The sequence below is a fragment of the Bufo bufo genome, chromosome 2, assembly GCF_905171765.1.
Source record: "Bufo bufo chromosome 2, aBufBuf1.1, whole genome shotgun sequence".
Taxonomy (NCBI): Eukaryota; Metazoa; Chordata; class Amphibia; order Anura; family Bufonidae; genus Bufo; species Bufo bufo.
Window position 1 is genome coordinate 550405379 of NC_053390.1, and position 17165 is coordinate 550422543.

General features: G+C 46.1%; 1 protein-coding gene across 4 annotated transcripts in view; it reads right to left on the reverse strand.

Moving 5' to 3' along the window:
• Window positions 1-17165, reverse strand: part of USO1 (USO1 vesicle transport factor) — an 81340-nt gene that overhangs the window by 22790 nt on the left and 41385 nt on the right. For all 4 annotated transcript variants that reach the window (XM_040418103.1, XM_040418102.1, XM_040418105.1 and 1 more), the window contains 4 exons: window positions 15652-15762; window positions 15003-15121; window positions 14538-14719; window positions 7304-7425 (listed from right to left, as the gene is read on the reverse strand). In XM_040418103.1, the coding sequence (XP_040274037.1) occupies window positions 7304-7425; window positions 14538-14719; window positions 15003-15121; window positions 15652-15762 (534 nt within the window). The remainder of the gene's footprint in view (window positions 1-7303; window positions 7426-14537; window positions 14720-15002; window positions 15122-15651; window positions 15763-17165) is intronic.

Sequence of the window (17165 nt, forward strand, 5' to 3'; positions counted from 1 at the left end):
GCAGCCAGGATGCTACTGAAGCCCAGGCTGCCATGGTAAGCTCCCTACTGCCGTGTGTACTAAGCACAGGGCAGCAGGGAGAGTGTGTAGTCCTATTCACTCTAATAGAGCTCTATCAGGGAGAATAGGAAAAGGGATCAAAGGATCCCAGGCTCTAGCCCCTAAGGGGGAAATAGTTATTAAAATAAAAGTTAAAAAAATTAAAAATACCAACCAAAATATTAAGTATAAATCACCCCCTTTCCCAATTTTGCATATAAAATATATAAACAATAAACATATCACATATTGCCACGTCCGAAAAGTCCAAACTATTAAAATATTTAAAAAAAAATCTCCTATGCGGTGAATGCCAGAACAGAAATTTTTTTTTTATAAAACTGCGCGATTTGCCATTTTTTAGTCACCTTGTCCTCCCAAAAAATAGGATCGGACTTTTCGATTAGGAGCTGCACGTTCCATAAAATGCGGAATGCACGCAGCTTTTTTGGGAGTTTTATTTTTTTTGCGTGGTATTGAATGGTATCGAGTATCGCAATACTTTTTTATGGTATCGAAACCGAATCGAAATTTTGGCATCGAAACAACCTTAGTAAAGAGATGACAGTAGGGTAGTCTTTATATACTATCTGCCACTGAGGAAGGGGAGAGACGTCTGGCGTAGTTCACCCCCATAAAGAACGATACGGAGTCATCAAGAAAGTTTGCAAACTTCTTAAACATTGGAGCGCTCCATTTAGATACGAACCCGAGGTCGCTTTAAGGAGAGATAGGACTGAACACACTAACGGGCAATATCCCGCGAGACAACCACCACGTGGTACGGAAGTCTCGAACGAGGACGCCAAACAGCTAGAGAGGACGGCTGCACAGTGTGGTAAGTGGCGGTCAGAGAAAGGAACTTTCCATCTACCTGCCTCGGCTGATAAAGGGTAAGAAAAACCGCTATACCTTACCAGCCTACTCTCCACCTGCAGCTTTATAGTTATATAGTTCTGTGTTAATATCCATTGGAGTTATATATTCCCTTCTTGGAACCAACATATGACCATAGTGCCGACTCTGGACCATTGAATATCCCGAATTGGGAATATATTCTAAGGAAGACACAGCCATATGATATAAAGTTATCCTTTTCTACAGTTCTTTGTAGATTTAACCGAGAGATATTCATCTTAAGTTATTCAAGAGACATCTCTAACGTTTCCCTAAGTGGTAAAGACGGTATTGGTAGTCTGCATTTACTCTGCGGTCACCTGCATCTTATTTGCACTGTATTTTATTTTATTGCATCTTATTTCCATTACAAGTAATTGCATTTTATTATGTTGTTTTGTGAATGATATGCTGATTTTAACTTAGTATCTTAATAAATAGCCATCCTTCGATTGAACCACATATTTGAGTGCCAGCCTTCTATTCTTTTATTTTACTATTCCTCTTTACTGATTGGGTGATCAGTTTTTAGGCTAGAGCACCAGTTCCTGTTTGGAGAGGTGGTGAGCTATCCACTATTGTGTTATTACATATTAATTTATTAAGTCATTTATTTTCACAGGTATTTGATCATTAGCACATTTTATGTATGGTGATTTGTTCACATTTATATATGTATTTTTTTAAGCTAATATTTATTATCTAATATTATTTTTTATTTTATGTTTATTTATTTTTAAGAGATTTTTGTAAATCATGTATTATAGTTTTGCCCACACTGTACATTTTTGTTTAGTGCACTATACACATCTTTTCTCATATTTATATATATTAATATATTTTTTCACACATTTTGTCACTCAGATTCAATCACTTTTAGATCATATTAATTTATTTTATTACTTCAAGATTATGTGCTTTATAATATACCCACTAAGCTCGATCATGGTATTCCATCTACTATCTATTTTATTCTGCTTGATATGTTGATATGCGTTGGGCCCGCACATGCGTTATACCAGGTTTGATCCCTCCGGCATTTTCGTGATCTAAGTATCGCGGTTTTGCCGGGGATATCACGTGCTTTAATGGGTGGTCATGTGACTGCTACGTCACCGCTGACATCGCGTGATATTTCGCGTCTTACTAATGCGCCTCCATCCTTTCCTTCCCTCTTCTTCTAGCGCCATGTATTGAGATGTTATATATCATTGATTAAGTTGTGGGGTTCACGATTGGTTAGCCATTGTATTTAATGTGTGTCCCTCGGAGATGACGCCACCCCCAGACGAAGGTCCGCCAAAACGCGCGTCGGGGCTGGCGCCATCCCAGAGGAGATACATAATGGGTAAATAGACTCTTTGCATTATATGGATTTGATATTTATATGCACTATATTATTGTTCATGTGTGGACTTGAGTCACCATTTGTGTCTCTTGATGTGGATGTCGCCTTTTCCCTGCACTTGTTTTTATGTATGGACCGCTTTTTGAAGCAGCTCTGACTTTCTGAGCACCTGTCACGTTTCCTGAGGTTCTACAATGGCCAGACAGTACAAACACCCCACAAATGACCCCATTTCGGAAAGTACACACCCTAAGGTATTCGCTGATGGGCATAGTGAGTTCATAGAACTTTTTATTTTTTGTCACAAGTTAGTGGAAAATGATGATTTTTTTTTTTTTTTTTTTTTTTTCATACAAAGTCTCATATTCCACTAACTTGTGACAAAAAATAAAAACTTCCATGAACTCACTATGCCCATCAGCGAATACCTTGGGGTCTCTTCTTTCCAAAATGGGGTCACTTGTGGGGTAGTTATACTGCCCTGGCATTCTAGGGGCCCGAATGTGTGGTAAGGAATTTGAAATCAAATTCTGCAAAAAATGACCAGTGAAATCCGAAAGGTGCTCTTTGGAATATGGGCCCCTTTGCCCACCTAGGCTGCAAAAACGTGTCACACATCTGGTATCTCTGTATTCAGGAGAAGTTGGGGAATGTGTTTTGGGGTGTCTTTTTACATATACCCATGCTGGGTGAGATAAATATCTTGGTCAAATGCCAACTTTGTATAAAAAAATGGGAAAAGTTGTCTTTTGCCAAGATATTTCTCTCACCCAGCATGGGTATATGTAAAATGACACCCCAAAACACATTCCCCACCTTCTCCTGAGTACGGCAATACCAGATGTGTGACACTTTTTTGCAGCCTAGGTGGGCAAAGGGGCCCATATTCGAAAGAGCACCTTTCGGATTTCACAGGTCATTTTTTACAGAATTTGATTTCAAACTCCTTACCACACATTCGGGCCCCTAGAATGCCAGGGCAGTATAACTACCCCACAAGTGACCCCATTTTGGAAAGAAGACACCCCAAGGTATTCCGTGAGGGGCATGGCAAGTTCCTAGAATTTTTTATTTTTTGTCACAAGTTAGTGGAAAATGATGATTTTTTTTTTTTTTTTTTTTTTCATACAAAGTCTCATATTCCACTAACTTGTGACAAAAAATAAAAACTTCCATGAACTCACTATGCCCATCAGCGAATACCTTGGGGTCTCTTCTTTCCAAAATGGGGTCACTTGTGGGGTAGTTATACTGCCCTGGCATTCTAGGGGCCCGAATGTGTGGTAAGGAATTTGAAATCAAATTCTGCAAAAAATGACCAGTGAAATCCGAAAGGTGCTCTTTGGAATATGGGCCCCTTTGCCCACCTAGGCTGCAAAAACGTGTCACACATCTGGTATCTCCGTATTCAGGAGAAGTTGGGGAATGTGTTTTGGGGTGTCTTTTTACATATACCCATGCTGGGTGAGATAAATATCTTGGTCAAATGCCAACTTTGTATAAAAAAATGGGAAAAGTTGTCTTTTGCCAAGATATTTCTCTCACCCAGCATGGGTATATGTAAAATGACACCCCAAAACACATTCCCCACCTTCTCCTGAGTACGGGGATACCAGATGTGTGACACGTTTTTGCAGCCTAGGTGGGCAAAGGGGCCCATATTCCAAAGAGCACCTTTCGGATTTCACAGGTCATTTTTTACAGAATTTGATTTCAAACTCCTTACCACACATTTGGGCCCCTAGAATGCCAGGGCAGTATAACTACCCCACAAGTGACCCCATTTTGGAAAGAAGAGACCCCAAGGTATTCGCTGATGGGCATAGTGAGTTCATGGAAGTTTTTATTTTTTGTCACAAGTTAGTGGAATATGAGACTTTGTATGAAAAAAAAAAAAAAAAAAAAAGCAGCATTTTCCACTAACTTGTGACAAAAAATAAAAAATTCTAGGAACTCGCCATGCCCCTCACGGAATACCTTGGGGTGTCTTCTTTCCAAAATGGGGTCACTTGTTGGGTAGTTATACTGCCCTGGCATTTTCCAGGGGCCCTAATGTGTGGTAAGTAGGTAAATGATCTGTGAAATCCTAAAGGTGCTCTTTGGAATGTGGGCCCCTTTGCCCACCTAGGCTGCAAAAAAGTGTCACACATGTGGTATCGCCGTATTCAGGAGAAGTTGGGGAATGTGTTTTGGGGTGTCATTTTACATATACCCATGCTGGGTGAGAGAAATATCTTGGCAAAAGACAACTTTTCCCATTTTTTTATACAAAGTTGGCATTTGACCAAGATATTTCTCTCACCCAGCATGGGTATATGTAAAATGACACCCCAAAACACATTCCCCAACTTCTCCTGAGTACGGCGATACCAGATGTGTGACACTTTTTTGCAGCCTAGATGCGCAAAGGTGCCCAAATTCCTTTTAGGAGGGCATTTTTAGACATTTGGATACCAGACTTCTTCTCACACTTTGGGGCCCCTAGAATGCCAGGGCAGTATAAATACCCCACATGTGACCCCATTTTGGAAAGAAGACACCCCAAGGTATTCAATGAGGGGCATGGCGAGTTCATAGAAAAAAATTTTTTTTGGCACAAGTTAGCGGAAATTGATATTTTTAATTTTTTTCTCACAAAGTCTCCCGTTCCGCTAACTTGGGACAAAAATTTCAATCTTTCATGGACTCAATATGCCCCTCACGGAATACCTGGGGGTGTCTTCTTTCCGAAATGGGGTCACATGTGGGGTATTTATACTGCCCTGGCATTCTAGGGGCCCTAAAGCGTGAGAAGAAGTCTGGAATATAAATGTCTAAAAAATTTTACGCATTTGGTTTCCGTGAGGGGTGTGGTGAGTTCATGTGAGATTTTATTTTTTGACACAAGTTAGTGGAATATGAGACTTTGTAAGAAAAAAAAAAAAATAATTCCGCTAACTTGGGCCAAAAAAATGTCTGAATGGAGCCTTACAGAGGGGTGATCAATGACAGGGGGGTGATCAATGACAGGGGGGTGATCAATGACAGGGGGGGTGATCAATGACAGGGGGGTGATCAGGGAGTCTATATGGGGTGATCACCACAGTCATTGATCATGCCCCTGTAAGGCTTCATTCAGACGTCCGTATGCGTTTTGCGGATCCGATCCATCTATCAGTGGATCCGTAAAAATCATGCGGACGTCTGAATGGAGCTTTACAGGGGGGTAATCAATGACAGGGGGGTAATCAATGACAGGGGGGTGATCAGGGAGTCTATATGGGGTGATCACCACAGTCATTGATCACGCCCCTGTAAGGCTTCATTCAGACGTCCGGATGCGTTTTGCGGATCCGATCCATCTATCAGTGCATCCGTAAAAATCATGCGGACATCTGAATGGAGCTTTACAGGGGGGTAATCAATGACAGGGGGGTGATCAGGGAGTCTATATGGGGTGATCACCACAGTCATTGATCATGCCCCTGTAAGGCTTCATTCAGACGTCCGGATGCGTTTTGCGGATCCGATCCATCTATCAGCGGATCCGTAAAAATCATGCGGACGTCTGAATGGAGCTTTACAGGGGGGTAATCAATGACAGGGGGGTGATCAGGGAGTCTATATGGGGTGATCACCACAGTCATTGATCACGCGCCTGTAAGGCTTCATTCAGACGTCCGGATGCGTTTTGCGGATCCGATCCATCTATCAGTGGATCCGTAAAAATCATGCGGACGTCTGAATGGAGCTTTACAGGGGGGTAATCAATGACAGGGGGGTAATCAATGACAGGGGGGTGATCAGGGAGTCTATATGGGGTGATCACCACAGTCATTGATCACGCCCCTGTAAGGCTTCATTCAGACGTCCGGATGCGTTTTGCGGATCCGATCCATCTATCAGTGCATCCGTAAAAATCATGCGGACATCTGAATGGAGCTTTACAGGGGGGTAATCAATGACAGGGGGGTGATCACCACAGTCATTGATCATGCCCCTGTAAGGCTTCATTCAGACGTCCAGATGCGTTTTGCGGATCCGATCCATCTATCAGTGCATCCGTAAAAATCATGCGGACATCTGAATGGAGCTTTACAGGGGGGTAATCAATGACAAGGGGGTGATCAGGGAGTCTATATGGGGTGATCACCACAGTCATTGATCATGCCCCTGTAAGGCTTCATTCAGACGTCCGGATGCGTTTTGCGGATCGGATCCATCTATCAGTGCATCCGTAAAAATCATGCGGACATCTGAATGGAGCTTTACAGGGGGGTGATCAGGGAGTCTATATGGGGTGATCACCACAGTCATTGATCATGCCCCTGTAAGGCTTCATTCAGACGTCCGGATGCGTTTTGCGGATCGGATCCATCTATCAGTGCATCCGTAAAAATCATGCGGACGTCTGAATGGAGCTTTACAGGGGGGTAATCAATGACAGGGGTGTAATCAATGACAGGGGGGTGATCAGGGAGTCTATATGGGGTGATCACCACAGTCATTGATCACGCCCCTGTAAGGCTTCATTCAGACGTCCGGATGCGTTTTGCGGATCGGATCCATCTATCAGTGGATCCGTAAAAATCATGCGGACGTCTGAATGGAGCTTTACAGGGGGTTGATCAATGACAGGGGGGTAATCAATGACAGGGTTAATTATGAAATTGCTAATAAATTATACTTATATTTCATGCGTCTGGTAATTTTTGATGGACATATGTACATATAGAGTACGTATGTATAGTGCATTGTTCACAGGAAAGATGATGATTTCTATCTAGACTGCATAGCTTGACAAAAACCATGGCAAATACAACAAGTGAACATAGTTATCAACCCTATTATAGCTTGTAAAGTTAAAACATAAGTAGTAATCAGATCATCTCAGCTCTGTACAGAAAAAAGGGCTTCATATTTTTAAAAAGACCAATTGAAATTTTTTTAGCTCAAAAGGAGTACAACGCAATAATAAAAAAAATAGCTCCTAAAGGTGTACATAGCTTTTAAGGGCTATTGGTTATTTACTACTTTTACCTGCTCTCGGATGACACTTTTGTAGTGAGATATAATGTTATCATGCTGCTCCAGGGACTTTTTCTCCTCCTCTTCTTTCTTGTCTTCTTCACTAGATTTGTAGATGGCTTTAGAAATGACCACTAGAACCAAGAAGAGAGTAAGGCTCAATATTCCATCTATTTCAACACAACACTGGCTAATGCTGTATTTTTTTAGTATAGTACTATGCACAAATACATAGCAATATATACAAATAGATCTACATACACATTATTCGCATACTATGCTTCAGAGCATTACAGGAACATTGAGAACAATCTAAACAGAAGAAACAAGAGAAACTTATGTGTTTTGATTCAAGATTGGCGTATTTTGTAGATGTTCACCGCCGTCAGTGGGACAACGATAATGTGTGTTTTACATTTCCATCTATCACCAAAACTCTCCATTTTTATAAAGCCTTTTTACCTCATGCAACAATCATCATGTTGTGTTCGTTGAATTTTGCTCTAATCCTAAAAATACTGGGGCAAATTTACTGAACATTTTAAACGCAGAGAGGGTAAACTTAGACAGGCAGTCTAAAGACGCATCAGAAATCTGGTGCATGGTTAGACCCTTTTGTCTATCGTTAGCTTACTTGGAAATAGCATTTTGAGACAATTTTGGTGAGAATTGCTGCACCTTAAGTCATGGCCCTTTCCCACTAAGCTACTCCCAGTTCCCCAACTACACTACTTGACAAGCTAGGTGCTGTGGATTTTTATTTTGTCACCTTGGCCTCATAAATAGGTCCAAATCATAGATGTGCAAAGAATGCACCACAGTACGCCAACTTTTGGCGCATTTTACGGCAAGGTCTAGTTGCATTAGTTACATTAGTCATGGGATAACCCCTTTAAGTCTCAATCTACTCTGCATCATATTGAAATGGAGTTTCCAGTCTGCAGGTAACTGAAGCTTAGAGAAGTAACAGAGCAACCAATTTTTTATTCTAGACTATGAACTTTGATTTACACAGAGGAGTAGATAGATAGATACACTGTAGATATTAGAGAGAGCGATATGAGAGAGAGCGATATGAGAGAGAGCGATATGAGAGAGAGCGATATGAGAGAGAGCGATATGAGAGAGAGCGATATGAGAGAGAGCGATATGAGAGAGAGCGATATAAGATAAGGAGATTTTTTGTGAAGCTCACCTGTAAAATCTTTTTCTCGTCTCTTCCATTGGGGGACACAGACCATGGGTATAGCTTAGAGATATTAGTAGGAGGGACACTATGCAAATACAAATAGCTCCTCCTCCTCGGGCTATACCCTCCGACTCCACCAGGAGAAGCTCAGGCGTTGCACAAGCAGTAGGAGAAGGAGCAAGAAAAAATTATGGAAACCATCGGACCAAGCCATAAGGTCCAACCATAAACAGAAACTGAATTGAAGACCCCTCCTGCAACAGGCAGAATGGGTGGGAGCTGTGTCCCCCAATGGAAAAGACGAGAAAAACATTTTACAGGTGAGTTTCACAAAAAATCTCCTTTTCTCGTACTTTTTTCCATTGGGGGACACAGACCATGGGACGTCCTAAAGCAGTCCATGGGGTGGGAAAAAATATCAGCACCGCCAGGAGGAACGTCCAACGGTCAAACAGGAACCACAGCCTGCAAAACCCTGCGGCCAAAGACCACATCAGCCGAAGCCAGTGAATGCAACTGATAAAACTAAAGGTAAAGGTATGTAAGGATGACCAGGTGGCCGCCTTACACAGCTGAGACGCAGAGGCACGATTGAGTCTTGCCCAGGAAGCCCCCACCGCCCTAGTGGAGTGAGCGGTAATCCTAGCCGGGGGAACTCTACTACAAGCGCGATAAGCCGCGGAAATAGCCGAGCGGATCCAGCGCGCCATGAACGGCGGACGGAAGCAGTAGCCGCGAGATACACCTTCAGGGCCCATACGAGATCCAGGGAATGCAGAGTGCGTTCCTTGGGGTTAGCCGGAGAAGGGCAAAAGGAAGGCAGGACAAGATCCTCATTAAGGTGGAAGGGAGAGACCACCTTGGGCAAAAAGGAGGGGACCGGACGGAGCACAACCTTATCCTGGTGGAAAACCAGAAAAGGCTCCTGACAGGAAAGAGCGGCCAGCTCCGACACCAGTCTGATTTAAAAGCTTGTGATGGGATTTGAACTCACAGCTTCTGCATAATAGCCCAGAACTTTAATCACTACGCTATGTAGCTGTATTAGAAGTTATGGCCACAAGGAAGACCACTTTCCAGGTGAGAACAGTCAGAGACCTCCCTCAAAGGCTCGAAGGGGGCCGACTGCAGAGCGCGCAGGACCAAATTGAGATCCCAAGGAGACAAAGGGGGAACATACGGGAGAACCGAATGTGCCACCCCCTGAAAAAAGGTCTTCACCGGATCCATAAGAGCAAGGGACCTCTGAAAAAAAGACGGCCAGCGCCGAAACCTGACCTTTCAGGGAACCAAGCGACAGTCCCTTCTCAAGCCCGGACTGAAGAAAAGACAGTACCATCAGGATGGAAAAGCGAAGGGGAGGGAACCCCGAACTCTCACAAAAGGACAGGAAGGCCTTCCAGGTACGATAGTAAATCCGGGAGGAAGAAGACTTCCTCGCTCTGATCATGGTCCTAATCACTGAATCCGAGAACCCCCTCTTCTTCAGGTTCGCGGTTTCAACAGCCACGCCGTTAAACGAAGAGACCGTAAATTCTGGTGGAAGAGCGGGCCCTGAGACAGTAGGTCCTGTCTGTCGGGAAGAGGCCATGGGGCGTCCGCCAGCATCCGAGCCACGTCTGAAAACCACGCGCGGCGAGGCCAATCTGGGGCCATGAGAACGGTCGGGATCCCTTCCGCCTCGATCTTGCGTAGAACCTTTGGTAGGAGGAGAGGAAAACATAGAGGAGGCTGAGGTCCTGCCACGGAGACACCTGCGCGTCCATCCGTACGCCTTCGGACCTCGGGCGCGAGCCAGGAACGCTGGGAGCTTGTTGTTGAACCTGGACCCTATTAAGTCCACATCCGGACGGCCCCATCTGTGGCAGATTTCTTCGAACACTTCTGGATGCAGAGACCACTCTCCTGGATCCACCTTGTTGCGGCTTAGAAAGTCCGCTGTCCAGTTGTCCACTCCTGGAATGTAAACTGCTGACAACACTGGAACGTGCGTCTCCGCCCACGTCAGAATTCTCGTCACCTCCTGCATTACCAACCGGCTGCGGGTCCCGCCCTGATGGTTGATGTAGGCCACGGCCGTGGCATTGTCGGATTGAATCCTCACTGGGAGGCCCGCAAGGAGAGGGGTCCAATGGGAGAGAGAGAGAGAGCGGAAAAATCGCCCTCAGTTCCAGAATGTTGATTGGAAGGCGAGACTCTGCCGCCGACCAAATCCCTTGAACCGTGCGAGACTGGAGAACGCCGCCCCAACCCAGGAGGCCGGCATCGGTGGTGACGACCGTCCAGGAGAAAGGATCTCCCCGACCTCAGGTTCAATGGGGATAGCCACCAACGGAGAGCTGCCCGAACCCGCTGAGACAAGCGGATGCGATCGTCTAGACCCCGAGAGGTTTTGTCCCAGAGGGAAAGGATCTCCTGTTGTAACAAGCGAGTGTGAAACTGGGCATATGGAAAGAGGCCACCATAAGACCCAGGACCCGCATGCATTCCCGTATGGAGAGGAACTGGGATCGCAGTAGATTCGACACTGCCCTCTTGATCTGGGAGGACTTGGAGGGTGGCAGGAACACTCTGGCGGACAAGGTGTCCAAAACCATTCCCAGGAAGGGGAGCTTCTGGGATGGGAGCAGAGAGGACTTTGGAAAATTGATTATCCAGCCGAACTGTTCCAGAGTCTGAACAGTGAACCGGATGCTGTCCTCGGCCTGCGGAAGCGAGGGGGCTTTTATCAGGATATCGTCCAGATAGGGCAGCAAAGGAATGCCCCTGGTACGAAGAAGCGCCATGATCGGTGCCAGGATCTTGGTAAAGACCCGAGGGGCGGTTGCCAACCCGAAAGGAAGGGCGACAAACTGATAGTGACGAGCCCCAATGGCGAAGCGCAGGAATCGTTGGTGAGATTATGCGATCGGAACATGCAGATAAGCGTCATGGATGTCCACGGACTCGAGGAACTCCCCTGGAAGAAAAGAAACAATAACGGAGCGGAGGGAGAAAAAACGTTCCGGTGGTCTGGACGCGAACTCTATCTTGTAACCAGACGTTACAATCTCTAGAGCCCATGCGACCTGAACATGAGTCCAAACCTGCTGATAAGAAAGCAGGCGGCCCCCCACCACGAGGGGTGGGGGCGCCACTTCATGCAGAAGATTGCTTGGGAGCGGCAGGGCGGGTCGACTGTGTCCTCGGGCGCCAGGTAGGCTGGGGTTTGAAAGAGGGCTGCTTGCGGGAGTCCTGTGAACCTCCTGCAGAGGAAGCAGGCGACGACTTGTTCGCAGAGAAGCGGAGAAAGGACTGGTACCGAGAACAGGAAGTCCTCGCCCGAAAGGGGCGCTTAGCCCTAGCCTAGGGAAGGTGAGTGCTCTTGCCCCCAGTAGCGGCAGAGATGAACTCATCCTGTTGAGCCCCAAAAAGTCTGGAACCCTCAAAGGGGAGGTACGCAAGGGAACGCTTGGAGGAAGCGTCAGCATCCCATACCTTCAACCAGACCTCCCTGCGTTGAATGACCGAGAGGGCCGAAATGCGGGCAAAAAGGGGACCAATGCCCATGGAAGCCTCACAGAGGAATTTGGAGGCCTGAGACATCTGGAGAACCAAATCCAGCGTGTCCGCCGACGCACCTTGGTCCGCCAGGTCCTGGTGATGGCGCTGCAGCCACATTGAGAGAGCTCTGGCCACCCATGCCGAGGCAAAGGCAGGTCGCAGGGACGTGCCCGCCAGTGAGAATATGGATTTTGCCAGAGAATCTAGGCGCCTGTCCACAGCGTCCTGCAGAGAGGAGCCGTCCAGGACAGGGAGGGCCGTGTTTTTGGCCAACCTGGCTACCGGGGGGTCCACCCTAGGGGGAGAAGACCACTTCTACGCGCTGTCCGCCGGAAAAGGATAGAGAGTATCCATGCGTTTTGTGGCGGAAAACTTCTGATTAAGATGGTTCCATGCCCTGGCTATGACAGCGGAAAATTCCTCATGGACAGGAAAGACAGCAGCCTCCGGTTTTTTGGGAGGAAAAAGGGCGAACTCCCTCCTAGTGGAAGGAGGAGAATCCCCTTGGAGATTAAAGGTGTCGCGGACAGCCGCTACTAGATCAGCCACCATGGTGGAGAGCTTTGGCGGAAGGTCCCGCTCCGTGACCTCGAATTCCCCTTCAGACCTGCGCTCCCTAAGGGGGGGGGAGAGGAGTCTGAGCAAGCTTCTAGCCGAGGGGGAGAAGCGGAGTCATCCGAGGAGGGATGCTGTCGCTCACGCTGCCTCTTAGTAGTCAGGCGTCCTCTGCAGGAACCACTGTGAGGGGACGGAGTGGTTGGCGCCGCAGGATTGGAAACGGACATACGTTCTATGAAAGACATGGCTGCCTTGGCGAACAGGGCCAAATCAGCGGCCGCGCTGGACATGGCAGATGCCCAAGCGGGGGCCGCAGGCTCCGCAGTGACCGGGGGGGGGGGGGGGGGCTGGACTGGGCAAGAGAAGGGGGAGAAAGGTGATTCTGTCCAGAGGCAGGGCAGGAGGCACAGGCACCAGTGACCGAAAGTGGGAGCAGACACTCCAACAGGACCCCATTGGGGTCTGAGAAGAGGTCTTACCGGACTTAGTCTTAGGCATGATGGTCTCTTCACAAAAGTGACTGGAATCAGTACAGAGAGAAAAAATCCTACCGCTCAGGCAAGAGCATCAATCCAGAGAGGAGCAGGGGAGCAGCCGTTCAGTGTGAGAGCTTCTCAGCAGCAGCAGCAGGAAGGAGCCGGAGTTCCGATTAGGCTCCGCCCCCGGCCGCAATTGGCTCCGCCCCCATTGCATCATAGGAGCGGGAAAAGAACTCTCTGTGTAAAGAAGGGAAATAAAATGGCCCCCGGCGCCGCTCAGCGTGGAAAAAACTAAAGTAAGGCGTCCCCAGCAAGGGGGATGGCAAGCCCAGAGAAGCGGAGACCGGAGGGGGAAGTGCTCAGAGACATGATATGCCGCCAGAGAAGGAGCAGGGACGTCCAGAGACGCCTGCCCAGTTAAGTGCCTCCATGACCCTTGCGCCCCAGACAGAACAACAATGCCACCTAGATCCCCATTCACCCAGGAGGCCCATAGGTCTCAGAGCAGAGAGGTAGGGAGGGAGGGACACACAGAGGTGCAGCTTCATACTTATCTGCTCCTGCAGATCTTCTCCCTCGACTCCAGGACCAGCAGGGATGCACCTCTTCAGACATCTGACTCCTTGCCCAGGAGTGCAGTGCTCTGGTGGAGGGTGGCAGCAGGTGACCCAGGAGCTGGTGGGATGCCGGAGCTGACAGGTCGAGCCCGGATCCACTTGCCTTCTTGGGGGGATAATGGAGGCAGCCTGGCAACGTCCAACAAACAGCGGCGGGCACTCCATGGGGGACCAGGAAGGCGCAATGCCGACCTGCGTCCCCAGCTGGAAGAAAAATAACAAAAGGGAGACGAATGAAAGTGTCAACCTCCTTCACCAGACACTAAGCAAAGACTGAGCTTCTCCTGGTGGAGTCGGGGGGTATAGCCCGAGGAGGAGGAGCTCTTTTGTATTTGCATAGTGTCCCTCCTACTAATACCTCTAAGCTATATCCATGGTCTGTGTCCCCCAATGGAAAAAAGTACGAGAAAGAGCCATATGAGATAGAGCCATATGAGATAGAGCCATATGAGATAGAGCCATATGAGATAGAGCGATATACTGTAGATAATAGATAAATGGATAGATAGCTAGATAGACAGATATGAGATAGACAGATATGAGATAGACAGATATGAGATAGACAGATATGAGATAGACAGATATGAGATAGACAGATATGAGATAGACAGATATGAGATAGACAGATATAAGATAGACAGATATAAGATAGATATATAGACAGATATGAGATAGATATATAGACAGATATGAGATAGATATATAGACAGATATGAGATAGACAGATATAAGATAGATATATAGACAGATATGAGATAGACAGATATATAGATAGATAGATAGATAGATAGATAGATAGATAGATAGATAGATAGATAGATAGATAGATAGATAATAAACAATATGGATTAGTATCTTACCCTCTAATTCCTTAACTAATTTGGTGAACTCGTGATCAAACATCATGTGGTCAGGACTGGAGAAACTTGGTTGGGGTTTCTGAGCAGCCTTTGAATAGAATTCATGCTTTGTGATGAAGCTCAGCTTTTCAATAAAGATTTCCTTCCCTATTCTTTTTTCTATCAATTGCTTTAACTTCTCTCTAAAGAAAAAGAACCAATGTAGTGAGGTTAATAGACAGACAGCATATGGTACCACAATTAGATTTATACACCCACAAAATTCTAATGAAAATCTCCCTCGGCAATAAGGCAAATTTTGAGGCGGAGGTTTCTAGTATCCTCTTCTAATAAAATAAAGGCCTTTTAATGCACCCTGATAGACGCGGATATTGTGTGTGAACATACAAACCATACAAAATATTAACAAGAAATGAATAAGCCATCGGCGTATGAGGAAAAAGGAGGACTTTGTTACACACTTACTTGGTATTGTTTTCCAGTGAGTTATCGGTATAGTAAATGCAGATTCCTAGGAGCAGGGCACACAAGCCCTGAACAAGCTGCTCCTCTTCTCCAAGGTTCTCCGATATCTGCGCTGTGAGCTTGATGTCCACTAAGGAAGAACATTTCTCAAGAAAGAAGACATTGCTACCTTTTAGTGGTACTTTAAAGTGAAATGTAAAACTCTGCCTGAGGTTTGGTGCGCATTCTGAATCTGGCTATGAGGCACTATAGTTCTGTGTACATCTCTGGGGACGGTCTGAGGAACATGGACATCAGTCACTCATTTTTAATACTACTCAGATTATAGACTACTTTTCACTGTCCATTTTATGAACGTCATAAAAATGTTAGTATTTTCAGCATGAAAAATGTTTTGGCATAAAAATGATAATATAATGCAAACCCGACCATGGGGTCCAGAGTCCCTTGTGTGAATGGAGCATTAGTGTGCAAGTGTGGCCACCAGACTGCTTGGAGCAGAGGTCACACGCACTCCCATTACTTTCACACACTGAACTCGGGGATCCCTGTTCTTGGAACTTGCAGGGGTCCCAGAGGTAGGACTCCCAAGCGTTCAAAGATTTATCATCTTTGGAGAGGTAATACATGATTTATAATAAAAGGATACAAAAGGCACATTAGCTGCGTTGTGTAGAAAATGTGTAACCGCAATGGGACAGTTGGTTAACCAAGTGCACAGCAACATTAAAAGTCCAACTCTGGTCTGCACTTTACTACCCTGCAGAAACGGAAGACGATGTATAAAATCATGCCAACAATTTGTTGAGTGGTGTGTATATATATATATATATATATATATATATATATATATATATATATATATATATATATATATAAGAAGCCTTGCAAGTAAATGTCCCCCTCCCACTTAACAGTTTTAAATTGTATAAAAAAAACTGTAATACTGCACAATGGAAACCTTTCTTTAATTAGGCCACACACATTAGAAGAATTACGGCTGCCCCCGACAATTTCAGCTGACCATCTAGTATGTACAGGGGTGTCTAAACTTGAATTTCAACATGCCTGATCCTTTTCTTCTCAAGGGAGATAAGCTGCCACCAGGTGTGTCAGTTGCCTGGGCCAAGTGAACCGTTTGCTCCCAATACCTGCCTGCTCATCATAGGAGGTGAGAACTGCATTTCCATGCAGCAATCTCCTCCACTATATAGTGATGAATGATTGCTGCTCATACAGCTGCAATTCCCCGTTCTATTGATAACATATGCACGTTTGCCTGACCGGAACGTGTATGTGTATATAGGGGGATTGGAATAGCTCTCAGCCGACAGCTATCTTAGGTGTGACCAGCCTTAAGATAGGCCACCAATATCTGATCAATGGGGGCCGAACTAATGGCACTGCTACTGATCAGATGAATGAATCCCCTTCCTTATGCTTTCTGCACGGCAATCAGCTGATCATCATAGGTACCACTCCTGGCACCACCGGCAACCAGCGGATGTTTTTGTCGGGGAAGATGGTGCTAGCTAGGCATTTGGAAATGCAGTGTTACATGGTGCTCATTGGACAACTCAAGTCTGGCAGAACAGGAATCACTTTTACAGAACGGCTTTCCACTGTGGCTCAAAAAGGGGGTCTCAAGTGGGAGAGCTCCCTTTATGATGTCCACATTTCCTAAAAAGGGAGTATGAACAGGTGTTGCCTTCTTCATAAAGGAGCTTTAAAGGAATTCGATATTGAGGACCTACCCTCAGGTTGGGTCATCAATATCAGATTAGCGGGGGTCCGGCTCCTAGCATCCCCAACGATTAAGTGTTTTGAAGGAGGCTGCAGCGCTCACTGTAGTGACATAGCCTCCTAAAATCTTACCAAGCACAGCGTCATACATTGTAGAGTTGTTATCCTTGGTAATGCAGCTCAGGACCATTGATGTAAATAGGACTATGCTGCTCCTAGGCCATGTGACCGATGAACATGACATCACCGGCCTAGGAAGAGGCCACTAAGACACTCACAGGGGTTCTGCGGCCTCTTCAGACATAGGATCGGAGTGTGTGCTGGGAGTCAGACCCCCAACTCATCTGATATTGCTGACCCATCCTGAGAATAGGACATCGACATATAAATCCTGGAAAACCCCTTCAGCGCTGCAGATGC